This window comes from Penicillium canariense, assembly GCF_028826845.1.
Source record: "Penicillium canariense strain IBT 26290 chromosome Unknown utg000002l_segment0_segment0, whole genome shotgun sequence".
NCBI lineage: Eukaryota > Fungi > Ascomycota > Eurotiomycetes > Eurotiales > Aspergillaceae > Penicillium > Penicillium canariense.
This window is the reverse complement of record NW_026622729.1, coordinates 3,193,549-3,209,884: the sequence shown is the minus strand read 5'-3', so window position 1 is coordinate 3,209,884 and position 16,336 is coordinate 3,193,549. Positions and strand designations below refer to the sequence as shown.

At 50.7% G+C, this 16,336-nt stretch overlaps 5 protein-coding genes across 5 annotated transcripts; 2 read left to right on the top strand and 3 right to left on the bottom strand.

The window, feature by feature from the left end:
- Window positions 1-867: 867 nt before the first annotated feature.
- nimX (cyclin-dependent serine/threonine-protein kinase CDC28) lies at window positions 868-2,034 on the bottom strand (the record flags this gene model as incomplete). Its single annotated transcript, XM_056686484.1, has 4 exons — window positions 868-1,132; window positions 1,192-1,355; window positions 1,416-1,924; window positions 1,998-2,034. The coding sequence occupies 4 exons, from the start codon at window positions 2,032-2,034 to the stop codon at window positions 868-870; spliced, it is 975 nt and encodes a 324-aa protein (XP_056545226.1).
- A 372-nt stretch (window positions 2,035-2,406) lies between these two features.
- Window positions 2,407-3,541, top strand: alkB (oxidoreductase, 2OG-Fe(II) oxygenase family; the record flags this gene model as incomplete). Its single annotated transcript, XM_056686483.1, has 2 exons — window positions 2,407-2,701; window positions 2,778-3,541. The coding sequence occupies 2 exons, from the start codon at window positions 2,407-2,409 to the stop codon at window positions 3,539-3,541; spliced, it is 1,059 nt and encodes a 352-aa protein (XP_056545225.1).
- Window positions 3,542-4,600: 1,059 nt separating this feature from the next.
- gmdA (putative general amidase GmdA) lies at window positions 4,601-6,472 on the top strand (the record flags this gene model as incomplete). Its single annotated transcript, XM_056686482.1, has 4 exons — window positions 4,601-4,879; window positions 4,934-5,815; window positions 5,883-6,291; window positions 6,342-6,472. 4 exons carry the CDS (start codon window positions 4,601-4,603, stop codon window positions 6,470-6,472), a joined length of 1,701 nt encoding a protein of 566 aa, XP_056545224.1.
- A 302-nt stretch (window positions 6,473-6,774) lies between these two features.
- Window positions 6,775-8,537, bottom strand: N7482_004356 (uncharacterized protein; the record flags this gene model as incomplete). The annotated part of the gene is made up of 2 exons (XM_056686481.1): window positions 6,775-7,888; window positions 7,948-8,537. 2 exons carry the CDS (start codon window positions 8,535-8,537, stop codon window positions 6,775-6,777), a joined length of 1,704 nt encoding a protein of 567 aa, XP_056545223.1.
- Window positions 8,538-9,413: 876 nt separating this feature from the next.
- N7482_004355 (putative ABC transporter) lies at window positions 9,414-14,705 on the bottom strand (the record flags this gene model as incomplete). Its single annotated transcript, XM_056686480.1, has 16 exons — window positions 9,414-9,551; window positions 9,607-9,651; window positions 9,718-10,171; window positions 10,222-10,511; window positions 10,568-10,819; window positions 10,876-11,437; window positions 11,492-11,569; window positions 11,633-12,290; window positions 12,347-12,394; window positions 12,452-12,576; window positions 12,629-12,727; window positions 12,778-12,900; window positions 12,957-13,634; window positions 13,692-13,917; window positions 13,964-14,135; window positions 14,190-14,705. 16 exons carry the CDS (start codon window positions 14,703-14,705, stop codon window positions 9,414-9,416), a joined length of 4,464 nt encoding a protein of 1,487 aa, XP_056545222.1.
- Window positions 14,706-16,336: the final 1,631 nt, after the last annotated feature.

The window sequence follows — 16,336 nt, the reverse complement described above, 5'->3', positions numbered from 1 at the left end:
TCCAAGACTCGCTCCATTTCGCCCCATTCCCCATTCTTGTCCCGCTTTGCACGGCCTCACGCTGCCACGGCCGCGCCTATCAGCCAGCAGCCTCCGGATTCGCGGGATTCATCATCGGCCCTCAGGTGTTCGCCGTAAGGCTGCAGGTGCGTGCGTTAGACTCGGGTGGGCCGCGAATGAACAGGCGCGCTGACCAGCCCATCGAGGCCCCCAAACCGCCCCCTTCAGCTTGGGATGTCCCCTCAAAGAAGGGGAAAAAACGGCCCCCAATGGCCCATAATAGGGGGAGACGCCTTCTGCAGAAATCCGGCATTGAATGGTTTCCAGCATATGCACGGTGAGTACCTGCTGGGTCCGCGTTTCCAAGAATAAACAAGCCCTGGATGTCAGGTCTGCTCCGTATCCGCTCTGTCCGTTGTGTGGGGCTCACATTCAGCTCTGACACGAGCTGGGCTCTTTGCACCTACGCCGTCCCATTGGCGGGTCAACCGTGGCTGAAGATGACTTCTTATGGCTTTGCAGTCCGAGCTACGGTGTAACACTGCCGTTCCCACTGGCTGCTGCACCTGAAATGGAGCTGACATCGGCTGAGACTAATTTCCATTCACCAGGTCTCCACGGGAGTACCCAAGGAAGAATTTGGAATCAAAACTGTTCCACCGAAAGGGGTATGTACGCCATGTATTTGACTAAAAGCACTTGATAATAGAGGAAACCCACCAACCTAATCACCCGCCCTCGAACGCCAGATAAAATGAAAGGAAGAAACAGGAAGGAAAAACATCACAGGTCCGGGGGCGTCAGCGTGCGTGCGATCACTTCGACGTCAATAAGGTGACACGAGTAAATCAGGGAGCAGATCGTCTTTTAGTGATAACCGTTGCGCGCGCCGACAGTGCGGCCCGAGTAAAAGGAGCTGCCGTTCTGGAAGTATGGGTGCAAGCAGGCCTGCTTAGCGGACAGCCGGTGGGCCGGATCGTATTCAAGAAGAGCCTCTAGTAGCGCAAGGCCATTTTCCTCGAGACCGGGGACGATGGGGGCATCGGGGCGCTTCCACTTGGGAAAAGTAGCCTTGTAGTCAGGGAACGAGGTGACACCTGGCCATTCCTCTTCGTCCGGGGTACCGAGGACGCTAAAGGTGAAGAAGGTATTAGAGTCATGCACTAGCTCAGTCCACAAGCAAGGACGTACCGGAAGATCTTGAAAATCTCGTCAATCTCAGAGTCCCCGGGAAAGAGTGGCTTGCGTGTGCACATCTCGGCGAAAATGGCGCCGACGGACCACATGTCGACTCCAGTGGAGTACTGGCGACCACCGAGCAGAATTTCCGGGGATCGATACCACAGCGTGACGACCTAGGAGACAGTCTTTAGTACCACCGAGCCCATTGATGCAGATCAATACTGGGTACGTACCTCGTGAGTGTAAGTCCGAAGCGGGACACCAAAAGCTCTTGCCAAACCGAAATCAGCCAGCTTCAGGTTACCATCACGGTTGATAAGCAGGTTCTGTGGCTTGAGATCACGGTGCAAAATGCGGTGGCTGTGACAATAGCGAATGCCCTCGACCAGCTGTGCCATAAACTTCTTCACCATGGCCTCGCCCAGGCCCAGGTTGGCGCCCATCATGGTCCCATCGGGAAGAGCCTTGCCACGACCGCCTTCGCTGACCGGCAGAGCCTCCATGTATTTCTTCAGGTCGAGGTCGAGGAATTCACAGACAAGGTAGAGCTTGTGACCGTCGGCGTGAACGATGTTGAGCAATTGGACGATGTTGGGGTCCTGCATTTCCTTGAGGAGGGAAATCTCGCGGATGGCCGTGCTGGGAACACCCTCATCTTCGGCCTCAAGACGGATCTTTTTCAGAGCAACGATACGGTTGGGGTGATTCAGTTCCCGAGCCTTGTAGACGACACCGTACGTTCCTAGGGAGCATCGACGCGTGAGCTGAGAAGTCCTGGGCACCTAGTTCAACCAACCCGTGTCAAGAACACCAACCTTCACCGATTTTCTCAATCTTCTGGTAGTTTTCCATGGCTAATTCCGCTGCTGAGTCTGGTCTGCTCTCAGTCGTATTAGCAGAGTGTTGGGGGCCGTGGAAACGGGGATGACAAGCAGATTGGGGGGACGGGGGAGAAGGAAAGAGTAGGAAGCAAGGAGGAACACGAGGGGAGAGAGCCAGTGAGACGGACCCGTGTGTGGACGCTGAATTTTGAAATAGCTTCAATCGTTAGCCCCAGGTCTCCACACCAGGACTTTGTCGGTTTGTCGATTTGGAAGATATTCGCAGCCGGAATTGCATGGTGGGGAGGCCACAAAAACAAACAAGCCCCCGCGCCGCCGAAAGGCGGTGAGCGCGTACCTTGTGCTCGTAGCGTCGATCCTCTCCAGCGAACATATCTTCGTCATGGCCCAGATCAGAGGCCTCAATGCTCATGATCGCCCGCCAGAGGCTGTCCGGCAATGTTACAAGAAGTATACCAAACTTCCCTTGTCGGACATCGACAATGACCCCGGAATTCTCGACCTGCAGCGGATCGACCCGGACCAGCTTCCCGAGAGCATCACTATCTCGCAGTATATGTCCAGTCAAAATCTCCGGCTTGCATTCGATGATTTCATTCGCGGAGGGCACGCCTCGGACCAAGAGCATGCTCCTTTGGCAGAGAATATACCGGTTTTCACCCACAATGCAGTTTCCGGTTAGCTTCGACTTGCCTCATTTACCTTTTGACTGACCCAGCAGGATAAATGAACATCTACCTAACCTCCGGACAGGCCTCTTGATGATTCCCTCCCTATTCCCGCCTACCGTCCAGGTCGAATTGCTATCTCGTCTACTCCATCGAGATCTCCCTAATCCCGAGCACAAGACCAATCTCCACCTTCATTACGACGTCACATATCCCGGAAGGTCGCAAAATCCGGATGCCCCGCAATCATTCTTCGCAGATGACCCAATGAGGCTACTGCAGCCGAAGGACTCCCAGATGCATAAACCTCTCAGCATCCAGAGCGTCTTGGAAAAGAAGTTACGCTGGGTTACACTGGGTGGTCAGTACGATTGGACCGCCAAAAGGTACCCATCCGAAGCCCCGCCACCCTTCCCACAGGACGTTGCGAAGCTGTTAAAGGCCGCATTCCCGGACACGGATGCCCAAGCAGCGATCCTGAATCTATACTCTGCCGGAGATACTCTCAGCGCGCATCGAGACGTAAGTGAAGAGTGTGACATAGGCCTCATCAGTGTGAGCTTTGGCTGCGATGGTCTATTTCTGATTAGCCATGATGATGGGAATGGCGCAGAGATCATTCGGCTCCGGTCGGGCGATGCTGTGTACATGAATGGTACGTCGCGGTTTGCCTGGCATGGCGTGCCAAAGATCTTGCCAGCCACCTGCCCCAACTGGCTCGCAGACTGGCCATCGCTTGTAGACGATGCGTCCGGCCCTGCACCTGCGCCCTATCAGATGTGGAAAGAATGGATGTCCGGGAAACGGATCAACCTGAATGTGCGGCAGATGATCAGTGCTGCTCCATGAAGAGGCGTGTGGCTCTGCTTCACGATCTGAGAAACGTGCTACTTGCACTGCTACCTCACACCATTGATGTTGCTCAGGGTACTGCTTCGGCCCTGTATACCTAGCTACATTTACCACGGGCATTGCGCTTGACCCCGTTGCGGCCTGTGACTCACTCCAGAAGCCATCGTGGGTTGGAGGTATCGCTGCTTATATCCTTAAAGGGCTTCATTGGGGTCAGAGTATGGATATACAGTCGAAGGGCTCCATCATACACCTTTAGAGTCGATTAAGTCAGCTATCAGGGTTTATTGATGAACGTTGATCGTGCATCAATCAATCAATCATCTTATTCTCGATGGAGCTTTCTTAGATATAGGTGCTGTGTGGGGATTTGCGCCTTCCGGTGGCCAGCACAGTGCGCATGCGAAGCTACCCGCACCGAGATTAGCGGCGCTACTACCAGATCGAAGAAGATAGTAGTGCAACAGAACAAAAAGGACAATAACACAAACAAAAGGAAATGGCAGAAAAGAGAGCTAGGGAGTTACCGACCAACGTCTCCGCGGCCGTTACGGTATCTGCTTGCAGAGTAGAGGGCCGGTCGATCAGATAAGGAGGAACCTGTACGGAGTAGTTATAGTCAATTTTTGAACCTGCTACATGCCCCACTTATGTTTCTGCTCGTGGGCGGAAATACTGTTTTTCAAACACTAATGAACGGCCAGTGTAGCTATAGTAGTGAAGCTGAGAATTAGTTACGAAGTGCTGTAGATTAGAATAATTCGCAAACACGAACGAGGGGTATTTACTCCACTAGACCTGATTAGGGAAAGTAAAAAATGGGTTGAGGGGCCCCTTTGCTTATTGGACTTATTATCACGTCAGGGACTGAGCCGACTGTAAAACAGGGAGGTGACCAGTAATCTCGTAGGTTCAATAATCAAAAATGGGGGTTGAGGGGAACTTCGGCTTATCGGTCTTATCATCTGAGCCGACTGAGCCGACCGATAACCAAGGTACACGGCACATTTATACAATTTCCCATTCACCTACTGTCTACTCTTCAATAAACCCACCATGGCCTCCAATTCGACCTGGCGCGCCCAAGCCGAAGCTAAACGCCAGTCTATTCTGGATGCTATCCCTGAGAAATGGCGACTGGCAACTCCCGTTCCTTCCGCTACGGAGGTGCGCGATGTTACCGGAAGCTATATCCAGCAGTTCCTAAGCAAGCGCGAGATTGAAATCACAGAATCCGATGCGGTTGACATCGCTGCACAGACAACTACCGGTCGCTGGTCTGCTGTTGAAGTTACAGAAGCGTTCTGTCACCGCGCTGCTCTCGCTCATCAGCTAGTAAGCCACTGATGTTCAGCGGACTCAAGCTACACATGGCTAACATTTCCTCAGGTCAGTTGTTTGCATGAGGTTTTCTTCGACGCAGCCATTGAAGATGCGAAAAAGCTCGATGCGTACTTTGCAGAGCACAAGAAGGCCGTTGGTCCACTACACGGCCTCCCCGTTAGTCTGAAAGATCAATTCCATATCAAGGGCATTGATACTACTATGGGGTATGTCGGTTGGATCGGCACCTTCCAAGGCGAAAAGGAAGACCCGCGCTTTGGGACAAAAGAAAGCGAGCTGGTGCGAGAGCTGCGCAATCTCGGTGCTGTCCTTTATTGCAAGACCAGTGTGCCGACTACGTTGATGGCCGGTGAAACTGTGAACAATATCATTGGCTATACCTGGAATCCGAAAAATCGCCTCTTGTCCTCTGGCGGCAGTTCCGGCGGCGAAGGAGCATTGATGGCTTTGCGTGGGTCGCCTGCTGGATTTGGGACTGATATTGGAGGAAGTATCCGTATCCCTGCTGGATTCAACCATCTCTATGGACTGCGTCCGTCATCTGGAAGAATGCCCTATGAGGGTGCTGCCAACTCGATGGATGGACAAAGTACTGTCTTGTCTGTTATTGGGCCACTTGCGCCTACAGCTCGTTCTCTGACGTTGCTGTTCAAGGCTGTACTCAGTCAACAGCCATGGTACCATGATCCACTTGTGCTCGAGCTGCCGTGGCGAGATGCAATCGTCGAGGAAACACGCTCTTTGATTGAGCAGGCCAAGGCCGGCAACTCGACTCTTGCATTCGCTATCATGCACTGGAATGGCGTCGATCGCGTTCACCCACCCATTGCTCGTGGATTGAAGCTTGTCGAACAGGCCTTACAGAAAATGGGGCACCGAGTGATTCCCTGGAATCCACCATCCCATACTACCGCTGACCAGCTACTTGTAAGTTATCGAGACACTTTCTTGATCCCCGCAGATGGCAACTTGAAAGCTTTCTAATATTCACCAGTTTAAAACATTCTTCATGGACGGCGGCGTAGATATAAAACATCACTTTGGTCTGTCGGGTGAGCCGAAAGCATCACAGGTCCTCATCGTCGAGGACGGCATAGAGCTGTCTGTCAGCCAGCTGGCAGAGCTCAATGTCGCCAAGCGCGAGTATCAGAAGCAATACTTGGACTACTGGAACAGCACAGCGGAACTCACAGGCACTGGCCGCCCTGTTGACGGAATCTTCTGTCCAATCGCTCCACATGCTGCCATAATTCCCAATCAGTTCGGCGCTGTGGGTTACACTGGCTTCGTCAATGTACTGGATTATCCCAGCGTATCTATTCCAGTCACTTTTGCCGATAAGACTATCGATGTTCGCCCAACAAACCCATCTGCAGCTCTAGAGGAGCATATCGAGTGGAATTGTAAGTAATCTTTCGTGGCCGATCACTCGACTTAGCTGACTGAAGCGCAGATGATGCCGATACCTACGATGGCGCCCCGGTGGGAGTTCAATTTGTGGGACGGAGGCTGCAAGAAGAGAAGATCCTGACACTAACCGAGTATCTCGGTGAGGAGATTTCCAGGGCTGTTGGAGCGAAGTAATAGCTCAGTTGAGATGGAAACGATAAATATTCTTCGACTAGTCTTAGGTGCCGGTCAATCTACCAATTTTGTTTCGCTCGATTTCTATATTTGACAAGCATCAATAATAGCTCAAAGAATGGCGATGGTATCAAAAATATCAGCTGAAATCCTGGATGCGGGTGCCATCAAGTGTACATGAACTATACAATGGGTATTTATTTACTTGCAGCGGAGACCGACATGGATCAATTAATAATAATGAAAAAGTCCACAGAATTGTCCAACTGAGCCAAGCCCCTCTCAGTTAAACAAAAGATGGATCAACCGCGAGAAGAAGGCGGAGGCGTCTGGCCGGACGGTGCAGCCAAGTTCGATAGAATAGGAGTGGATGATGGCCAGGGACTAGGACCAGCGGGTTTAGTTGCCGCTGGCTCAGCAGTCAGGAGGCCTTCGGATCCGTTCATCAGCCGCGGACGCTTAGCCTGCTGACCCGGTACGCCGCCGCTCGGTGGGCTGCGGGGTTCAGCGTGAGAATAAGGCGAGGCGTAGTGGGTTGACGACGCTGGGGTAGATGCGGTTGCAGGATCGGGACTCATCGCAACAGCGTTCTGCAAGGGTCGCAAGCGGTTCGGATGAGACGAGGTATCCTCACCCGGCCGCGGAGGACGGATGTCTGGGCTGTGTCGTTGCGGAGGGTTATCGGATTCCATCAAGGGGCTTGCGGTCGAGTTATAGCCCACTCCACTGCGGCCCATGCTCTTATCATGCATAACAACACGCTTCCATTTGGCGACCACATTGTCATAGTCCCATCGCGACGAATCGGGGCAAATCTGGCTCCCCTTGGAGTCTAATTCACGCGCCACGTCTCGGGAGAGAGGGAGCGTGTCAGGTGGAAAGAGAGCAAACTCACGTGGCCACTGGCACGAGCCCAGGCGTTCAACTTGAGCGCGGAGCTGGTTCGCTTCTTGCTGCACCCGGGCAAGCTGCTCGTCCACAGACTTACGCTTCTCAACTTCGCGGGCGAACCCACGCGTGATCTCAAGCTGCCACGCCTCGCGGCGAGTTTCATGAGGAAGCGTATTCCAATGGTTGAAAGCTAGCTCGAGGTGCCGGAGGCCCAGTTCTTCATGCTGTTGTGCCGTCCGATAAATCATTGAATGATCGAGACTACCCCCGATATGCCCTGGCCGAGATGCTGCGTCCCCAGCGATTTGATCAGATTGCCATTGTGAGATTTTGGAACGAAGCGCTTGACGAACAATGTCGAGGTGTTCCCCGCCAGGAGGTTGGAGTGGAAATGACGTGGGAGAGGAGAAGGGATGTGACGCGAACAGGCTCGGAGGTGGAGGGAGAAGCTGCAGGCAGAGGGAGGGGAATGTCTGGGTTTGGATATCGAAATCGAATGGCGATAGACGTGGTCGGAAGCGGGAACTTGGATTTGATGGTCAGCATTAGAGAATAAAGTAGGTAGGGGTCGAGAGGATGCGAACGTTGCTGCCTTGATGTTATCTAGCACTTCGCGCAATGCCAGCTCCAGTGCTTTCATTGTATCTGGATTATTCGCAGTGGCTCCTCGGGTCGTGTAGTCCGGCAGCTGCAACGACCCCGATCGCGATTGAGCTGGTGCAATCCGAGGTCCGTCCAGGGTCCGGCTTGGGTTGGGTATGTCATTGATCACGCCGGTTGCGTGCCAGGTCGGAGTGTTGAACATCATGCGCACAGGCGCTTCGCGAGATTTTGAAGCCGAATCCCCAGCGGCAAAGGATTCAGACGGTCCTCTTTTCCGAGTTTGATCGGGGCTACCCTCGCGCTTGCCGGAGGTTGTGCGGGCCTGTCGACGAGTGATGCCGCTGCGGATGCGCCGAATCTCCTCAACATTGTGGACCCCATCGGGCTTCTTCTTGAAGAGGAACTGGTCCAGATGGCGACCCAAAGACGAGGAGGTGAACGCCTGGTTGCAGTACTGGCATTTCCGATCCTTGGCGGCCAGGTTTGCGGCCGATTTGGAGGCCGACTGTTGGTCGTGTTGATCATCGCCATGCGACTCCTCCGTTGTCTCTCTGAGGGTTTCTTCCTTCATGGTCGGCAAGACGGGAAAGGTAGAGGCAGGATGAGGATAAGAAAGCTGTGTGGCGGACAAACGGATACAGAATTCCGAAGCTCATGCAATCATGGCAAGGAGGAGCGCACCTCGCACGCGCGGATGATTGGGAGCAGGAATTGGGGCGAGAGGTGGTGAGCGAAGATCCGAGGAGAGATGCCAAGCTTCGGCGCGGAGACACCCGCACGAGGGAAGGGGCTGTATACAGTCGGGAAAAGGCAACTAGCAAACTCCCCAGTGGTGAAAGGTCTAAAAGATAAATTGGTACAATGAGTGTCGAGTCATGCACACGATGCTCCTCCCAAAGGAAATGTTCAATAACTCCCGTTTTTACGTCTCTGGTCTCTAGATGGGATCATATCCAGTCAAAGGCCCTAGTGTGACCCAACTGAGACCAGCTCAAGGTTCTGTGAAGAATGTGCCATTGCGATTCAGAAATCTACTAAAAATATGTCTAGAATAAGAATAATGTTGGATGAATTGATTGATCCCAAACTGAATGGCAAGTCCACACGCCCCCAGAAACATGATTCGGACGTATTCCGCTACTCGAGGAGCTCAAGAAAAGCTTGGCGAACAACTAGACGGGGCCAGGGTATTCTCAGGGTGAGTAGAAGCTTCAGAGGCAATCGTCGTACCATATTACAATTTGTTTACTTATAGTTCGCCTCCATCCGTATAATTATATACATCCGAAAAAAGCGTAAACAATACCCATGAACGCATATATCTAGGTAGGTTCCCGCCAGAATGCAATTAAGTCCTGCCAAATGATACCTTGTCTAGATACTCCCATGGCTCACTGCAAGATCCTGCGACTTCATAGCTGCTCACAGGGGACGTATAGTGTGCATCTCAAACTGGGACATTTTTGCCCTTCCTTGTCTTGCGCTCACTGAGCCAACGCTTTAGATCACGAGCACCATGAAGATACATCCAGGAAAACAGGAAAACAACGGCAAAGTTGAAGATGACAAAAGCCCAAAAGATCCCCTGTCAAAGATGCATCAGACTGTGTAAGAGCGAAGGACAGTATAAAAGGACTCACGTAATTTCTCCACTTATGAGAGTAGAAGACGTTGAAACTGGCGGCCTTGGATTTTGGTCAGTATAAGTCTTCATCTGATGGATAAGCTTGAATACAAATGCAGTGACTCACAAACTGATCTCCTGTGGAGTATTGGCAGAAGGCACATAGACCATTAGCAGCATCTCGGACATAGCCACCGGATTTTTGCGCATATGGACCGGCATATTCTTGGCAAGTTAAGCCAGGCGGTGGACTAAAATGAGCCTCTTCTCGTTCAACGCAGCGAACGGGAACTTGATGGGTAAAAACGCCCAAAAATCCCTCCAACAGGTAGTGGAATGGAGTGAGCCAGTACATCCACGATTGCCAAAAGTGTGGCAGAGCAGCATACGGAACAACGACGCCGCAGAAGGAAACGACAAAGGTAAAGAAGGAAGGAATGAGCAATGATGCGAACAGTTCGTTCGGCGCAAAAGCCGCGATGAACTGTCCAAATCCAATGTAATAGCATTCAAAGACCATCAGAAGCATCCAGGCGTAACCTGAGCTGAAGGAGTTGCGGGGAAACCATACTCCCCAGTACCTGAATATTGTAAGCCAGCTGAATTTATCGAGACTTCAGAACTTTCTTACCAGCAATTGAAATAGATTGATCCAGCAACGATGGAATACGGCAGTTCTGGTAGAATCGTGCTTACTACAAATGCAACCCACGAGTATATCTTAGAGTTAGACTCGCGTGACTCGTAGATCCCTCGAAAATGCAGGTAGCGTGGCTGCAGTTGTTGAATCAAAGGTGGTGAAATGGTCAGAGTCATAAAAATGGAGAAGAGCCTTGATTGCATGTCAATGTAGCTGTTGCCAAGATGCCAGAATGTAAAGGTATTGAATAGGCCCGTGAAGATGTGGAGCATGAATTTGCCCTGCGAGATAAAAATATTAGTATGTATTAGCAATCCGCAGCAATTAAACAACTCACAAGAATATAATCAGGAAGCCTCCAGTAAGCCACGAAGGCACGCTTCGTCACTGCAGCTATCTGAACGTACAGCGGCATAGCAAATTCACGGTCGTCTTTGGTTGCCTCATCCTGCGGCGTGTTGCGACGAGAACTGATGATGTTCTCCAGTTCCTCGGAAAGTTGTGTGGATTCAGGGGAATCGGCCCACACATTTCCCCAGTCCTGCCCTTTGTACTCGGGGTTTCCGGCACCAATCACTTCAAGCATATACTGAGGCTGTATGTTAGAGTGAATAAACAAAACACGCGGAGATTTAAGAGACAGACCTCCGCCGGATTCGCACTTGGCGAGCATTTCTTCCCCCCATTGCGCTCGAAGTAATCAATCATTGTCTTGGAATCGTGCCCAAGATCACCGTTATATACGACCCGTCCTCCACTCTGGAGCAGAAGCAGTTCGTCAAATTGTTCGAATAGAACGGCAGACGGTTGATGAATGGTACAGAGAACTGCCTGACCCGCATCGGCTAATCGCCGGAGGAAACGGACAATATTGAACGCCGCTAGTGAGTCGAGGCCAGAAGTTGGCTCGTCCAGGAAGAGCAATAACTCTGGTTTACTAGCCAGCTCTACTGCAATGGTGAGGCGCTTCCGCTGTTCTTGGTTCAACCCTGAATTACCAGATCCCACGGTAGCGCCGGCAATTGGACGCATCTCCAAAAGATCAATGACTTTCTCGCAATAATCATACTTTTCTTGCAAGGGAACCTCTTTTGGCTGTCGCAAAAGGGCCGAAAATCGTAAAGACTCGCGGACCGTGGCTGTGGGTTCATGTATGTCCATCTGCTCGGCAAACCCGGTCGCTCTCTGGAAGCTTCTTGGAAGGGGTCTGCAAACTTCAAATCAGCGTGAGCTTATTGGTAAATGATAATCTGCTACTGACCTTCCATCGACCAGAAAGGTCCCGTTAATGACGCCGAAGTTGATTCGCTGGGCTAGTGCATTGAGAAGCGTAGTTTTTCTAGGAATAAATTAGCAACTGATCGTTGTGTTGTTAACATATCGATAACTGCAATAGACCCACCCTGCACCAGATGCACCCATCAACGCCGTGAGTCGACCAGGCTTGACGTAACCATGAACATCCTGTAGTAACTTCCGCTGTCCGCCTTTGTAAGGAATGGTATAATTCACGTTCTGCCATGTGAAGATTGATGTGTTTTCCGCGATATGCTGAACCTTTCGATTGGCCTCTCCATCCTTCATGTCAGAAGCCGAACCACCTTTCTCGGTCGACTCTATATCCGCTGGTGGTCCAGTGTGTTCTATTGCTTCTTGAATTGCTTTCGGTGCCTCGCCCCTCTTGAACACCGTGACAGAGCTTCCGCCCTTGTTGGGCTTTTGGATTTCCATTCCAAGCATGGTCAAAGAGACGAAAAAGAGGAACCAACCTATGATGATACCGAAATTTCGCCACAGGTGGGACCGAGAGTAAGTGTAGGCGGTTTTGATATAGTCCGATCCTTGTACAATCAGTGTGTCCGGGCTGCTACCTTGAATCGCGCAGCTTTGGTGAGACGAGGACGTGTTCGGCCCGTCAGGGACAATATACGGCGGTTCACATTTTATCCCAAGGTTATGGAACTCATTGGCCATCAACGCCTCGAATGCGTATTGAACCGGATTAATCCAAATAAGCCACTTCAGCCATGGATGCATCTTCCATGGAGGAATCAGGTATCCTGTAATGGTGAAGTTAATGGGAAAGCTGCTAAAAAAGGGAAGTGGTCCTTCTTACCAGTGTAAACAACGAGTGCTTGGATTGCAACTCCAGTAAGCCGAGTAGCTTGAACAAACTTAGTAAAAATATATCTGAAAGTTTCAATAGTCGCTTCTCTCTTACCAATATCCAATGACGCGCACAGAGCTCCGAGTGCACGGAAGAAAGAATACATGGTCATCGTAAGTATGAAAATGAAGAGCAGGTTGATGAAAAATTGTGAAGCTGTCCGTGCAAGGTTCGACATACTGAAGGCATCGATTAGCTTGGTCAAAAAAGCGTACCTTAAAGAGGGCATACAAGTATACGATAATGTCAAACAGCACCACTTGGATAAATACCAAAGGGACGTCCACGACGACTTGCGCCAGAGCGTATGCCGCCGGTCGGTAGAAAGAGCTGAATGAGTCAGTTGTGTCGCTTGCATATTTGGTTTGAGTTGTGCTAACAAGCTTTTGTGTTTCATCAGAATAGGTCGGCTTTCAAATGCAGCTGTGAGTTCAGCCATCGCGAGTAGAGCGTTGAACAAAAGGACAAAAAACATGACACCTCCTCGTGTGAAGACTCCAGAGCTGGCCGGGTTCATCAGTCAGATAAAAATTGCCGAAGCATGCAGGCAAATACGGACCTTGTATCAGGAAGATTGTAGAACAAGCTCCCTACAATGAGAGACTGGAAAACGACGACTCCCCATTTCCCAGCCAGAGCGGCCCTATCACCGAACATAACTAGAAACTGTCGGTGGGTAAGGATTGCCACCTGTTTCCAGAAAGGAACAGTATAATTCCTCTTGGGCATTTTGCTCCTGGCAGCTTCTTTCTCATGCTCTTCGGCTTCTATCTCACCCTCAAATTTTTCGATGTCCGTGAGCGTCGCTTTGAAAACATCACTTTGTCGATAGGCTACCTGAAACTCATCGGCAGTTCGCGGGATTCGATCTTCCCATCCTGGCTTAACTTTCCTTGCGTTGGTATCACTGACTGATGTCAAGAAATCGGGGGTTGTCCATCGTGACGGACACTCGAAACCCAAATTTTCAAAGTAGGCCTTCGCATCCTCAGAACGACCGAAGAACGCGCACTTTCCATCTTCTATGAGAATCACCTTATCGAACAGATTGAAGAGATTCTCGGAGGCTTGATAGAGTGCTACCAGTGTTGATACATGGGCCGTGTTGGTAAGACTTCTCAAGCTCTGGACGTACTCGAGTGCTGTGCTTGCATCAAGACCCCTGGTCGAATTATCCCAACACTGCGTACTAGCTTTCGTCACCATTGCTTCACCAATTGACACGCGCTTTTTCTCTCTAGATATCGAAATTTGTTAGTGAAGTCGACGGAGATTGGAGTACCGGTTCTCTTACCCGCCGGAAATTCCACGTATCAGCTCATTTCCAATTCTGGTTCCCAGCGCATGCTCTATCCAGAACAGCTTGGCGATTGCGGTAAGAAATGTCTGCTGGTAATCCTTTCGACTTTCTCCAGGAATACGCGACTGCTGATCCGGAGTTCGGGTCTTAAGAGCAAACAGCAAAGTATCTCTCACAGTCAACGTGGCATAGTGAAGATCGTCCTCGGGGTTGTAGGAGACTATTCATGTTAGCAACGCGTTCCATGAGAACTCGGCGGCACACACCTTCTGAGCGATAGTTTTTCTCCATAGTCACAGAATCGGTTCCTCCGTATCTCACATCCCCATCGATGCTTTCATAGCCATATCTTTGGTTTCCAATCGCTTTCAGGAAGGTTGAACATCCTGACCCGGGCCGGCCTAGAACAAGGAGCATCTCGCCAGGGCGCACGCAACCCTTTAATGAACAGTCAGAGAGATATGTGACGACATGTTAATGGGTGATTTATACCGTGAAATCGTTTAAGATAGTCCGTATCTCTGGCTTACCAGCTCCAGCACCTTTCCTCCCGCGGGTCAACCGTCTCTTGATAAGTCTTGGTAGGCCAAGAAATATATCCCCATTGGTGGGTTGGAGAGCTGCCCCCAGGCCCAAGCCCTTCACTGTGAGATTTTTCCACACGACTCCAGCGTGTCGAGTCTTCTCTTCTTCTGAATTAGCCTTCCGCTCGTGTCCGAACATACGCGAGATAAGTCGCTCGATCTGCGCCCATTCTTCGCCCTCATGACCAGAAGCATAGCTGCGTCGTTGAGATAAAGTCTTAGCGAGCTGCGCATCATTCAAATTTTCGCCTTCGCTATATCCATCGGGTCCCCTGGAAGTTGCACTTTGTATTGGAGCAAAATTCTCTGACGCGTTCGACCGGGAAGCTGAACTGGCACTGGCGGGAATAGATTCGGATGAGGGGCTTGCATTTTGTCGGACTCCTAAAGTTGTTTCGCTATCGACGGACTGATTTTGATTCATGTTGACTTCTGCGACTGCGACAATGGCAATATCGCAACTCTAAAACACCATTCGCGATACACTGTCGCGTGCTCCCGAAGGATGGTTTGTGAGTGACAAGTTGGTTCCGGAATTGCAAGTCCGATGTACTCAAGGTGATCAGAGAAAGAGACGAAGCTGGTTAATATTGAGGTGGAAGAGAACATGACAGTAATTCAGGATGTGCAGCAATGACGTCAAACATCATAGCATCAGAGAGACCATGACCGTCGGGGCTCGGAAGACGGCTGTGCCGACGATCTGCTTAAGTCCGATGGCATCCGGTCGCGAAAACGGAGTTGGTTTCCCAATAAGATGATGGTTACTACACGAACCGTCCGATTATGTGAGCTGCATATCCCGATCTGGACAGTGCGACCAGCTAAATTGCCCCTTCCCCTTCCCCCGGATCAAGGGTCTCGGATGGCGGAGTTTATGTGCTCGTTCATGAAGTCATCGATATCTTCGATGTCCGGGTCGGTCATTAAAAAACAGGGACCAATGTTGGCGCTAATTATTCTGACTTCCATCTTGTGCAGGGGATCTTGGATCTTGTTCTTCGAGCGTATCTCTGACATTGATCGTCAGGCAAAACCTAGACACTGCTTCTCCGGGTAGGTTGCGGTCGTCTGGGAATGTGTCGAAATATTTTGAGGAGTAACGTACCATCAAGAATGGGCCGATTCATCGAGAACCCACTTTACTCTTTTGTTAGTTAAATTAATTGATTCTTCGTCTCCGCTGAGTATCCTGCATCGCCTCCAAGGACAACTCAACCTAGTTGTGAAATTGCGGCTGCACGGACGTAGTCCATCTCTCAGTGAGGTACAAAGTCCTGCGAAAGGAAAAATACTTAGCTACGTTATTGTGCTTCAAGATATCAGTATTACGTCAAAGGCATCCAATGTGGCGCAAGAGAAAACTTTCTGCTAAAGATCACTTATGAAGAAAGTTTAACTCTAGACTTCTAGCCGGCCATTCGGGCCACCTTCACCTGGGCATCATCTAGATGACCGAGGCGATAAGGACACAAAATTGTACTATTTATGTTATACTGCCTGAATTGATTTTCAACAACATGTCGATGAGAGGGGTTTTTCTAGGTTATTGATGCACGTCGCACTGGCCTTTTAAAATAAGTCCACCTGAGTTTTAGGACAATGGTTAATGAATCGCTATTTGGCCCGCTCAGGTCCGTCCCCTTCGGAAAATACGGCATTTGTATTCTATGGTTGACGGTCTACGTACACGCACAAGGCGTTGAAGGGTAAGGGCTACGCGAACTTTTCAAACGCTGCAAACTCAACCGCTTCAACAGGCAAGCCGATATCGGATAAAATAGGGTGACTGTGAAAGATCAACAAGTATGTTGCGTTTGAAATCAGAGATAGTGGCATTGTCGCGGCGGAGCTACTACATTAGAAAAGACTAGTGGTATTACCCTACGATAGCCCCGTACTTTACGGATAGTTGGCCCGCATTAGGGATCTACAGGGCTAACTTTTTGAGTATTGCCCCTCCGAGTCTCCGCGGATCGTCCGGCCCCACCTGCGAGCGGGTGCTCGCGAGTCCAGCTAGGTCTATGCTGCACTGTCTCCTCTCTAAGAAGTAAG